The sequence below is a fragment of the Malaclemys terrapin genome, chromosome 23 (assembly GCF_027887155.1).
Source record: "Malaclemys terrapin pileata isolate rMalTer1 chromosome 23, rMalTer1.hap1, whole genome shotgun sequence".
NCBI classification, from domain to species: domain Eukaryota; kingdom Metazoa; phylum Chordata; order Testudines; family Emydidae; genus Malaclemys; species Malaclemys terrapin.
In genome coordinates, this window is record NC_071527.1 from 17842683 (window position 1) to 17855711 (window position 13029).

General features: G+C 50.4%; 1 protein-coding gene across 3 annotated transcripts in view; it reads right to left on the minus strand.

Moving 5' to 3' along the window:
- RFX1 (regulatory factor X1) overlaps positions 1-13029 on the minus strand; it is a 46388-nt gene that overhangs the window by 20877 nt on the left and 12482 nt on the right. For 2 of the 3 annotated variants that reach the window (XM_054012892.1, XM_054012890.1), the window contains exons 3-5: positions 8617-8726; positions 7963-8046; positions 2247-2342 (exon numbers count right to left, since the gene is read on the minus strand). In XM_054012892.1, coding sequence (XP_053868867.1) covers positions 2247-2342; positions 7963-8046; positions 8617-8726 — 290 coding nt within the window. The remainder of the gene's footprint in view (positions 1-2246; positions 2343-7962; positions 8047-8616; positions 8727-13029) is intronic. The other variant, XM_054012891.1, reaches the window with a different exon arrangement.

Here is a 13029-nt window from a genome sequence, read left to right on the forward strand (position 1 = left end):
CCAAGGTGCTTAGGAGCCTAATTCCCACGGAATCAATGGGCGTTAGGCACCTAAAGACCTGGGAGGATCTGGACCAAAGTCCCTCACTAATGAATTACTTTAGACTGAAGCCAGGAGCAGAAGCAGAATAAGAAACATCTTGATCCCTCCCTACCCCCGCCCCAAAAAATTAAGGGCGACCCTCTGATTTCACTGGACTCTGCATTAGCAGGAGGAGAACAGGGCTAGTCAGAGCCGCTAGGGAGCAGAGCCCAGATCCTCAAACATCCTTCAGCTCCTAACCACCCTTGGGGCCAGCCCCTTAGGGGAGTGAATGGGGTGAAGGTGTCAGTTACAGCTGCTGGTCAGCAGCCAATGAGAGCGCAAGGGGCTGAGGGGTTAGAGCTATGGTAGAAACTGTACAGAATAGAAATATACCTCATTCCCTGCTCCGCTACACCCCACTCCCTCCCAGGGCTCAGACCAGAACCCAGGAGTCCTGGCTCCCCACCCCCTGCTCTGATCACTGCACCCCACTCCCCTTCCAGGGCTGAGACCAGAACCCAGGAGTCCTGGCTCCCCACCCCCTGCTCTGATCACTGCACCCCACTCCCCTTCCAGGGCTGAGAACAGACACCAGGAGTCCTACTTTACTTTCATTATTTCGCTCAGCACGACGAGTGAAAGCAGACTCTGTTTTGTCAGCTGCCCTTTCTGGTCACAAACCCCCCCAAGGCTGGGGGTGGGAGGGGAGTTGTGCAAATACAGCAGGGGAAGGTACTTACATTTATTAAACAGCTCTACAATGAATCATTTATACATGTCATTACGACATTCTGGCCTGCACTAAAATGTGCCCAAAGCAGAGCCCGAGGGTCTGACCCTGCAGCCCTCATTCCCCACAAGGGTCCCACTGAGTTCAACCGGACAGCTCCACACAGCGCAGGGTCAGACGGGGAGCATGACAATGGCCCAGACCCTCAAAGCTATGTAGGAGCCGCACTCCGACTGATTTCAATGGGGGTGAAGTGCCTGCACTGTTTGGAAGATCTGGGCCAATGTCATGGTTTAGGTTATGAGGATTGTGTATACCCCACGCTGGCAGTGACAGGGTTACAGGACGCCTGACAGCCCAATTAGCCTCTTCTGGGACATCTGGAGGGCAATGGGGAGAAGCAGGCCGGGTGGGCCCTATAAAGGAAGGACTGCAGGGCCAACAGGAGGAGACCCAGGAGACAGGAAGTTGGGGATTTCTGCTCTCTGGGAACGGAACTACAAAGGGATCTGAAGGGAGCAGCTTGTGCTCTGGGGCCATTCCTGAAGGGAGAGGGCAGCCAGAGATTCGTAAACCGGCCTGAGGGAAGAAATCTGAGACTCAGCAGCTGGGCAGGAGAAGGCCCAGGGGGCAGTCCTGTCACAGAGCGACAAAGACTCTGGGGGGGTGGAGCCTGGGAAGGGGGAAGTTTTCATTCCTTTGAGCTGGGCCTTGGTTGCCCCAGAAGGGCTGGGGCGTTCAGCGTGAGCTAGCCAGAGGGCCAAGTCACTGCACAGACCCCTGACCGCCGGAGGAGCTGCAATGCCAGATCTTGCCACGAGGAGGTGCTCCAGGATGGTGAGTCTATGCCAAGGACACACACAAATTATGGTGGCTTGATCCCCTCCCTCTGTGCCTCTTGCACCCCGCACCAATCCCCTTCCTGTGTCAAAACCGAGATCAGTCTAGATCCCTAGGGGCCGTTAGCTCATCTAGCCAGAGCTGTCAAACAGAGGACGGTTCCCCCTGCACTGAGCCCCCTCCCGTGTAAACGAACACTTCAGCCCGAATGATCAATGCCGTGCGACTGTGAGTGACCATGGAGAGCAGCTTTCCAGACCTGCCAGTTACTCAGGGCGCAATGGGGATCACTAAACCATCAAACAAATATCCCTTGAACATGCCCCTGCTCCGGCTTGAGGTCTGGACAGGATCTGGGGCCAAACGAAACCCTGGTGTCAAACTCTGGGCCAGATCTGGGGCCAAAACATAAACCCAGAGCTAAACACTTGCCAGTGGGGTGGCTGAATCTTTCCCCAGGAAGAGGCTGATGTCTTGCTGTGAAGGTGAAATGCTGCAGCGATGAGACAAGGATGCTGGTGGTGAACTGAGGGGGTGGGGTAAATAATGAGCGACAGAGAGCAATGCAAACAAATCTTCCCGCTTTGTGGCTGTCTGGGGGCCTGGTCATGCTTTCCCCAGGCTAGGGAGGAACCAACATCCCACCACCCACCTCCGGTGGAGAATGGACCTGCTGCTGAACACTGTGCACGGCCACCGAGACTTGGCTTCCTTTGCTAGCCTGGGAAGTACTCTGCACCACCAGCCGCTGCAAAGGGAGGATACAAAAGAAGTCCTGGTTAATGACCACCTCGCAGTCAGAGGAATGCCAAGTTCTGTTGGCCGCTGGGGAGCAGAGCAGATCGGGGCTGGCGCTGGTCCAGAGAACCGCCCGAGCTGGGCAGCCGGCGCTAGTCCAGAGTGTAAGTGAAACTGTATTGGCTTTGGGTAACAATACTCACCAGTACAGCCCGAGCCAGAGTGTCATTCGGAACAGTACTCACAAGTACAGTCAATTTCCATTCGGCATGTTCGCTATTTATCTGGACTAACTCCCGCACAGAACCGTGACTAAATCAAAATGACCTCTTTGGCTCCCTGGGCAGCAGAAACCTTCATCTGCTTGTGTCTGGCCAACATCAAACAGGCTGCCCACTTGTGTCCCTAGGCAGGGGGCATGCCTCACTTGGGGACTTTAAACACTAGACAAACAAAGCAAAGAGAGAAATACACTGGCTGGGAAATGGGGTAGAGAATACAAGGGCTTTTCCATCTCTACCTTCTTTGAGTCAGTGAAAATAATATGCAATGGGGCAAATTCTGTAGCGTTCCCTTTTTGTAGCTCTGAGGAACGGCTGCCTTCCATCACGCAGACTAACACCACACTGGCCGAGGACGTTTTATTTCTCTTTCCAAATGCAACTGCAACCCGCCAAAAACTGGAGGCGTGATGCAGCATTTGAGTCCCATTCTCTTCTCCTTGATCTCACTTTCAGGAGATGCCAGCACGCAGAAAATCTTTGCAGCCGGTTGATAGGTGGTTTCTTCACCTGCCTGGCACGCAGACAAGCTGAGATGTGGTTTTAGGTTCTCCGCAGTTCCTCTAGCACTGCACTGTCAAGGCAGCTGCATTACCCAGGAAAAGGCTTTTCAGGTCATTCCTAAGGAGAACATTAGCCGAAACGGCCAAAGGTTAACCCAGGGCACTGTGAAGCAGGCATGAAAGCTTGCCCAACTAGGAATAATGGGGAAACGTCTGGGACAGCATCTTGGCTTGGAGATCTGGCTGTGGAAGAGCCTCTCCAAAGGGAGGGGTGGGAGCTCCAACACTTGGGACTTTAAAATCCGACTGGATAAAACATTAGTGAATATACAAAGTTAAGCCTCTAATACAAGGGTTTGTGTCTCAGGCTTGCTTCCTACTAGTGTCCATCATGCTAGTCCGAACAGATGGACCTCAACTGGCATGTCTGAAGAGCCCATCACTGAGGTTTTAGGCACTACACACCGATGACAAATTCCAGTAAGATCTGTCCAGATCGGACAGCCAAGACTCCGTCCAAATCTTTAGATGAGCTGTTGGCTGTAGGGTTCTGCTCTATCTGGATTTTCTACTGCTCCGATCATTTGAGTGACAGTCTGAGAAAGAGGCAAGTCATGAAGCTCACCCAAAAGTGGCAAGCGCTGACTCACCCTGACATCTCGCTATTGAGAAGGCTTTGTGATGGAGGAGGTCTGACTCATTAAGGTCACTGTAGATCAACATCAGAACCTTGTCAAGGATCTAATAGGAAATAGGAAACCAGCAGAAGCTGTGAAGCACAGAGGTCGTCTGCAGCTTCTTCTGCTTAGGAGATGATTTCAGGCAGGCTTTTGAAAGTCCCAAGTAACATTCTCATAAGAAAGCTAAGGAAATGTGGTCTAGATGAAATTACTGTAAAATAGGTGCAAAACGGGTTTGAAGACCATCCTCAGTAATTATCAAGAGTTCGATGTCAAAACGGGGGAACGTATCTACTAGGGTCCTGCAGGGGTCTGTCCTGAAACAGGTGCCATTCGGTATTTTCATTAATGACTCGGATAATGGAATGGAGAGAATAGTTATAAAATCTGAACATGACACCGACCTGGGAGGGGTTGCAAACGCTTTGGAGGACAGGATTAGAATTCAAAACCACTTTGAAAAATTGGAGAACTGATCTGAAATCAACATGATGAAATTCAGTAAAGACAAGTGCAAACTACCAGGCTTAAGAAGGAAAACTCAAATGCACAACTACAAAATGGGCAATAACTGGCCCGAGGATAGTACTGCTGAAAAGGAGCTGGGGGTTAGAATGGATCACAAATGAAATAGGGGTGAAAACATTATCTACGATTTGTTCCTATCAGTTTAATAGGAGCCAACGATGTGATGGAGTTGCGAAAAAGGGTAGTATCATTCTGGGGTGTATTCGCAGGAGTGTGGCATGTAAGATATTGGAGGTAATTGTCCGGCTCTACTTGGCACGGGTGAGGTCACAGCTGGAGTCCCCTCTCCAGGGTGCCACGCTTTAAGAAGGATGTGAACAAACTGGAGAGAGTCCACAGGAGAGCAACAAAAATGACGGAAGGTTTAGAAAATCTGACCTAAGAGGAAAGATTAAAAACCCTGGGCATGTTTAGTCTGGAGAGAAGCAGGCGGGAAACCTGAGAACAGTCTTCAAATATACTAAGGGCTGTTTCAAAGAGGACAATGGTAAGTTGTTCTCCACGTCCACTGAAGGTAGGGCAAGAAGGAATCGGCTTAATCTGCAGCAAGGATTTTGGTTAGATATTAGGAAAAGCTTTCTAGCGAGAAGGAGAGTCAAGCTCTGGAACAGGCTTCCAAGGGAGGTTGGGGAATCTCCCTCATTGGAGGTTTTTAAGAACAGGTTGGACAAACCACTGTCAAGGATGGTCTGGGTTGACTTGGTCCTGCCTCAGTGCGGGGGGCTGGACTAGATGACCTCTTGAGGTCCCTTCTAGCTGCACATTTCCATGATTCTATGAATCTCCATGTGATGTGCTAGCTGCAGCTTCCTCATCCTATGCCCGTCCTTCAAAGCACTGTAGCCATCTCCAGCCATGTCCACCATTCAGCAAATGCTCCCGCCATTAACCTGGCAGGTTTCGGTGTGAAGAATCATCACACAGGAGTCGCTTTCCTCGAGATCAGCAGAGACGACAGATTTGGGGTCTAAACATTGTTTAACTCTGTCCTTGGCCAAAGTTTCCCACTGCACCATCTGGTTGTGAGCTAACGCCCAGAGGCAGCTGCATTTCAGTGCTACGGTGTGTAGTCTGTGAACTGCTTTGGGATATATTTTATTTAGTTCATGTAGAGGAAGGAAGCTGCCAAACCAACCATGGACTGGAAATATGGAAATGTTGCTTCCTCTCCTTAATCTTGCCTAGTTCAGTGTCTGCGACCCCTCTGCTTGTGTGTAGCTGTCAAATCCACGAGTTTCAATCACTGATGAATTCAAGGCAAGACAACTTCTTGCCTGGCAGTGTTTTCTAACATGGAAAGGAAAAGCCAGAGGCAGAGCCAGGGCCGGCTCCAGGGTTTTGGTCGCCCCAAGCAGCCAAAACAAAACAAACAAAAAAGCCGCGATCACGATCTAAAAAAAGCCGCGATCGCGATCTGTGGCGGCAATTCGGCGGGAGGTCCTTCACTCCCAGGCGGAATGAGGGGCCGTCCGCAGAACTGCCACCGAATACCTGGACCTGCCGCTCCTCTCCGGAGCGGCCGCCCCAAGCACCTGCTTGAGAAGCTGGTGCCTGGAGCCGGCCCTGGGCAGAGCGGATCAGTTTGCACAGAAGTGAGACTCCCTGGTGCTGGGCATGCTCCAGTCTGTCCCAGACGTAGAGGAAACCACTGTTTAGATAATGATTAGTGGCCCGTCAGCTGTGCTAGATGAATGAAAGAAACTCACAAACATGCTTGCAGTCTCCGGATGCCTGTCCATATGCCTACAGCTGCATCTTCATTACAAATGTAATGCTTTACCAAGATAGCACCTTCTGGCAGAGCGCATCCCCCATGCTATTCTGACTCATACTGCCTGCCCCAGGAGAAGCAGGTAAGAATTATCCCTGATTTGCAGATTGGGAAACTAAGGGGTAGGGAGAGTATGTGACTGGTTCAGTCACAGAGACAGTCAGGCCAAGAATCCAGGAGTCCTGACTCCCAGCCCCCTGCTCTGACCACTCACCACTCCTTTCCCAGAGCTGGGAACAGAATTGAGGAGTCTTGCATGCCCTCAAAGTCCACCAGGCAGACAGACAGTGGGTGAACCGGAAATGGAACCCAGATCTCCTGACATGTGTGTGATTGATTCTGTGCTTTAATCACATGACCACCCTTCTTTCTTAAGACACGGTCACTGTTTTTAGAAGGTCCGTTCCACAGGACAAACAGCCCCGCTCCCCGTTTGCCGGCACTGCAAGAAGAGCCTCTGTGTCTTCCGATGCCTACGCCACAATTCCAATTATGAGCCATCTTTGCTGCTGCGCGTTTCCCTGAGAACAATGTTGGGATCAGGTAACCCAAGCATTACATAAAGGATCTGATTAAATTCCCATTAAAGTAGGTGAAAAGACTCCTATTGCTGTCAATGAGAGTTGGATCTGGCCCTATATGACCAGGGATTAATTGGGCCTAATGGGTCCAGTTACCACTTAAGTCCTAGGGCTACATTCAAACCTGGAATAAGACAGGGCAGTTCTGATGGCCTCTGATCCAGAATCCGACGTGGCCATAAATAATGGTGTCAGTTACGCGGGGTGTAAAGTGAGTGGAGAATGGGGTGTAGGTGCTATAGACCTCTCTGGCATTCAGTGGTCATGCAAAACATATGTCAATTACACACACCAGTGGCGGAGTCAGATTAGTGCAAAGGAGGCAGAACTCACCCAGCAGCTGTGAGGCCCTGAGATATGTAGGAACAACAGAGGGTGCTGTGCAAAACGCATGACAATTACACAGCAGGGAGATGCAAAACGCACATCAATTACACATCACGGGGGCAGAAGGCCTGGGGAAGTAGCAGGAAAAGCAAGTAACAGGTAGGGGAAATAAATGAGTTGGCAGGGCCTCTTTTATCTTCCACCCTCCTGTGATTTGCTTTTTCCGTCTCATGCCCCTTACACCAGCTAAGTAAAATCCTGCTCCCATGTAAGCCAATCCACCTTTAGCCACTAACACACTGGTGCTGGGGGTGCTCCCACACTCCCCGACTTTAAGCCGTTTCCATCATACACAGGGTTTATAGTCTGGGGATGCTGAGAGCCGTTGAACCACTATACGAATTGTTCCAGCTCCCCTGCACTGATGTCAATGAGGCCTGGATCCAACCCACTTCCATCCATTCTTCTGACCAGCGTTGCACCCAACATGCAACCCCATTTAAAGCACCACTAAATCTGGATCCCAATCTGGCTAAACAATAAGCTTCCCCTGCACCAGTTGGATTAACTGATCTGCATGATTCTTACCCACCTCTAACTTCTAATCTCTTATCCGCTAACACGGCGAGTCGCAGAAGCACTGTTATTTCCCCGGGTCAGCATGCTCGGGTGCCCCTCATGCAGCCTGATTTTCCTCGGGCTTTTACAGCGGTCGTTTCCGAGGAGTTACTCCTGCTTTGTGCTGGTCGAAGGGAAAGGAGGATCAGCTCCTCAGGTTGCTAATTGTAGGTATGTGAATGAACTCAACGTGCAGTGAGGGAGCTGTGCCTACAACTATGTTCTGGGGGCAGTTTAACACAGAGACGCTGTGAGTTGCAAGGTTGCCAAGCACAGGGAGGAGTTACAGGGGAGAAGTGTGGAAGAGCACAGGGCACGGGGCTTTCTGAACCATCGCTTACCTGCTGGGGCACTTGAACACCTGTTAGCTGGAGGGGGGATACCGAAGGTGGCTTAGCCTGCACACTGGCTTGAACCAACAGCCTCTGTCAAACAAAACACCCAGAGTTCAAGGTGAATGGAGGAAGCAGGAGTGATTACAGCAGCGGCCCCCAGACATTCTCCGGTTAGCATCAGGCCCCAGCATTTAATAAAGCACCTGGCAGCAGAGGGCGTCAACACACTTCACAAAGGGGATGAAGTATCATCATCCCAGTTTGGTCCTAGGGCGCAGAGCGGGGAGTGACCTGCCCAAATCCATACAGTAACTTAGTGACAGAGCTGGGAACAGAACCCAGGAGTCCTGATTTCTGGTCCTTCCCACCCTGTAACTTGGAGACACATTCCCCTTCCAGAGCTGGGAATAGAACCCAGGAGTCCTGACTCCCCACCCCCTGCTCTAACCACTAGCTTCTGCTTCCCGCCGCCAAGCTGGGAACAGAATCCAGACATACAGCCTGCCCTAGACTACTAAAGCTGAAATGATTTCATGTTCACCAGGCCCAGAAGCAACAAACAAATCCAAGGAGCCCAATTCTAGTCTGATTTATTCCCCCTGCAACAAGTCTAACAGCACCCAGCTGTCCCCCAGGAAGATCGCCTGCTTGCCCACCTACCTGCTGCGTGGCCTGGACTTGCTGCACCACCTGTGTTGGCACCCCAGACTGTGTGGCCGTCGAGCCCGGGCTGGACTCAGAGACGGAGTCACTGGGTCTCATGGCACCTTCTGAATTTTGGAAAAGGAGAAGAAAAGGTGGCATGAAAAGTCTGAGGAAGGCAATTCAGCAAAGGTGTCCAAATCCCTCCTGTATATTTCAAGGGAGTTGCCAAGAGGTAGCCGGGGCTAGTGGACTGAGCATAGGACTGGTGTTGGGACCTATGGGGAGTTCTAGTCAAAGCGCTGGGAGGGGAATACAGCTCCCAGACTTGGGAATGGAACCCAGGAGTCCTGACTCCCAATCCCCTGGCTCAGTGGTTTCATGCCCACATGTAGAATGGAGCTCTCGGCCATTGGGCACAACTCCTCTGATTACCGTGCAGCACCCGGTATGAATTTCCTTCTAACAGAAAGAAACAGCCAGCAACTGCCCCTACCAAAAACTAGTGAGAAAACAGGTGACAGGCCTCTCATACAGTCGGCCTGTTCGATGGACCCTTAATGCAAAGATTCCCTGCGAAGCAAGCCAGGTACTTACGATCACAAGGAGCTGTACAGAGACAATCGTAATACATGGTGCAGTGGGCACAGGGGTGTGCGTGTGCGTTTGCGTTTGCTCCCCTTCCTTGCGAGACAGGTAATAAAAGACCCAAGGCTTTTATAACCTGGAGCCTTGGCCACCTAATCCCTGCCAGTTCTCACCAAAGCTCCAGTGAGGCTGGTTTAGAATAAACATCCCCATCCTAGAAGGTGCAATCCCAACCCTCTGATCCTTCCAGGGAGGGGTAGGGGGAGCTCATCTGGGGCTGATTCTAATCGAGAAGCAGGAGATCACGTTTCATGGGTGTCTCGTTTGACATTATCAACAGAAGAGGAGGAAAAAAATAGCTCCGCGACCTTCCAGGATGGTGAATTAGTCTGTTTCCTTAGGGCACTCGAACAAATCAATGTTAACGCTGGGTTCAACAGCTTGGGAACCCTGGGAGACAGGACAGGCTAAGTGGGAAGTCCTTTTCCCACTTGAACAGCTGTGATTCCATGGAGCAGTGGAGATGGATTTTGAGGAAGCTTTTGCACGATGGGTCATATGGGTCTGGCGCTCTGGCATTTACTGATCAGTTGAGCGAGGCCCTCACACTGGTACTATGCAGAGTAGCTGGCCCTTGATAGCGACCGTATTTGTGTTGGTTACTTTGCACACCACAGAATCCGAGACACTAAAGATGGAAAAAAAAGTCTTAGCCCAGCCAGGCCTGACTCCTGCAATCTACTTTTCACACAGGAAGCTGCATTGCTAACCCCAATGATTCCGATGCAGCTTCCACAGCCTGAGGACCTTATTCGACTGATCTGCCCAAACTCCCACGGACTTCAATGAGCAGCCCCGGCCCCTTCTTTCCTAACCCAGACGTCGGGAGTTTGGACAATGATCAGTGAGGTGAAACTTTGTCCAAAGCCTTCTGAAAATCCAATTCCACTGGCTCCCCCATGCCAGCCAGCAGCACAATGCTGTCATCACACTAGGTCATTAAAAAGGAGGTGCAGTGGCCTACTGGACAGAGCACAGGACTGGGCCACTTCCTAGCTCTGATACTGCTCTACAGGGCAACCTCGGGTGAGTCACTTTGCTGCTCTGTGCATCAGTTTCCCCATCTGTAAAATAGGGACAATGACAGTGAGCTGCTTTGTAAAACGCTATGCGATCTACTGGTGAAAAGCGCTAGATAAAAACGAGGGATGTTTCTTTTTATTTTGTTAAAGATCCCATCCCATGCTCTGTAAAGTATTTTGGCCAAAATTCCTGCTCTCCCCACTAGTCAATAAGTGGCTGCAACCCTCTGCCCCAGAGGCAGATGCAGTTCAGTGAGTCTGTGTGTATGTGCGTAGGTCAGGATCAAAGACCTTAGAGAAACGTAACATTATTATAATGTTCCTTCCCTTTAAATTCTAGCTCCTCTAATTTAGATGGGTATTTTTAATGTGCCTAAAACTGCAACAGCCATTGATCCTACCGCACTTTAAGTTTACAAAGCAGGTTCAGACCTTAGTTAGGCACCACAGCTACTCTCCAAGGTAGGCAACTATAAGTATTATTACCTCTGCTGTGCAGGTGGGGAGATGAACGTCAAAGGTATTTAGATGCCTAACTCCCATTCAGATCCCGGTGCCTAAATAACTTTTGCAAAGGAAAACCAGCTCTGTCTGCTGTCTGCAAACATATCGGTGCCCATTTCAATTAGATTAACTGGGAGATGAATGCAGAAAGAAATCAGCCCCTCCACAGGTGCTTAGGTGGCGAGATCTTTGCTCAGCTGTGCATCAAGTCACTCCCACCCCCTCCTCCTTCACCTAAAGGCCAGATGGTAAGTAAACCTTTCATTATTATTGCTTTCCTTCTCTCTCTCTCTCTCTTTTTAAAGGCAGCAGAGCGTGGGCTCCTGGGATTACAAGGCATTTGGTGTTATTAGAACTGTTTCCACTGCTACCCTGGTGGGGGGAGTACAAGAGCGGCTTGTCTGATTGCACCAGGGTCAGTGTTATTGACTAAGGACCAGATCTCGTCAGGTGCAAGAGGGCAGCAGTCGGTGGCCGTTTGCAGAGGCTCAGCCCCTCTTGGCAACTTCTCTCCCGATGGAGCTGAGCGCCTCCCAGGCAGGGTGCCCCTCTGGGTACAGCGCTGTTCACTTTGCTGAGAGGCGCTGGAGAATGCTGCGCCTGGAGTACCCTAATGGCTTCCCAGGAGCGAGAAGCGATGCCCGAGAGAGGCACGCTTGCTTCCTTCACAAGGCAGCAAAGCGAGGAACTGGATGATTGCTCTCCCAAGACCAGCTTCGGGGGCTTTCACAGCCACAGCTCTGAGCTGGCCCAGGAGGAAATGATTTCTGGAAGAGTGTAGGACACCAATGTCTTCTAACTAACTAGGTGCCTATGCATCACCCCTCACACTCCCCCTCTAGCCAGCCAGGTACTCGATATTGGGGCCTGATTTTCAGAGGGGCTGGCACCCACAGTTCCAGCTGAAGTCAACGGAGCTGCATTGATCTACACTTGGTGAGGATCAGGGCCTTTATGCCAGGGAACTAGAAGGACTAAGATTTGTGGCAGATCTCTGGCCTGCATCACTCCAGGATTGCGAACAGAAGCGTCAATCTATGATGACAGGGTCTGCACGGTGGAAAATCTGCCCTAGCTCACACTCCCCTTTGAGAATCACAAGGAATTTTCTCTGAGTAAAATCCAAGCTAGCTTTAAACCCTAGTGTCTGCAGACAACCCTTCATGGAACTGAACTGGAGGGGAGGGACGTGTAGGGGGAAGTCTGCTAGAAAGATAAACTCCAGCTTTGGTTGTGGGCGGATGTCTTAGGACCTTACAGGGAGTGGCTCGGTAGCTAGAATCTGATCCCCAGCACCTTCTCCAATTAAACTTTCCACTGCTAGGAAAATACAATCCTGTGAAAACTCCCAACCGGAACATGAATCAAAAGGCTCAAGAGATTTCTCAACAGCTTAGGTGAAGCCTGATTATTATCTCAAGCTATCCAGGTTTCTTTGGATGATATTTCATGCAACTCTGCAACACGCGACTGAAGTCAGCGGGAATATTATCCGGCTGTTTTCCTTGCCTGCCCTCAGCTCCTTAGTAACAATCTTCCTTTCTATAGGAAACCGACTGCTCCTGATCTGGGGGTGTTTAGATCTAGAAGGGATGGTTGGTTGGTTCTGAGTCAGTTAACTGGAAATGTTCCCCCTATTAACCAATGTCTTTCTACTGCTTATTCAGACCCTGCCCTGAATCACAATAACGCGCTACAATAAGGATTTCCTAGCATGATCTAACAGGGGACAAAGGGCCTTCACGCACCTGCCTTCTGAGACAGAAACTAGAACATAGCCCCGGACAAACTGTGGTACCTACAGATGGAGTTCAGTTCTTAATGCATCTTAACCAACAGGCAAGCACTCAAGCGTTTCTACTTACTCACCATTCATCTACTCCCATGATGACTTAAAGGATTGGAAAACCTGCCTTACAGTGCTAGACTCAAGGAGCTCAGTCTAACCAAGAAAAGGCTAAGGGGTGACTTGATCACAGCCTGCAAGTACTTGCACGGGGAACAAAACTTGGATAATGGGCACTTCAATCTGGCAGCCAAAGGTCGAAGAAGCTCGGATGGCTGGAAGCTAGACAAATTCAGCCTAGACGCAAGGCGCACATTTTTAACAGTCAGGATAATTAACCATTGAAACAATTTACCAACCGCTGTGGTGGATTCTCCATCTCTAGCCATTTTTAAATCAAGACTAGATGTTTTTCTAAACTCGTACACACAGGAATTGATTCAGGGACAACCTATAGCCTGGGTTATACAG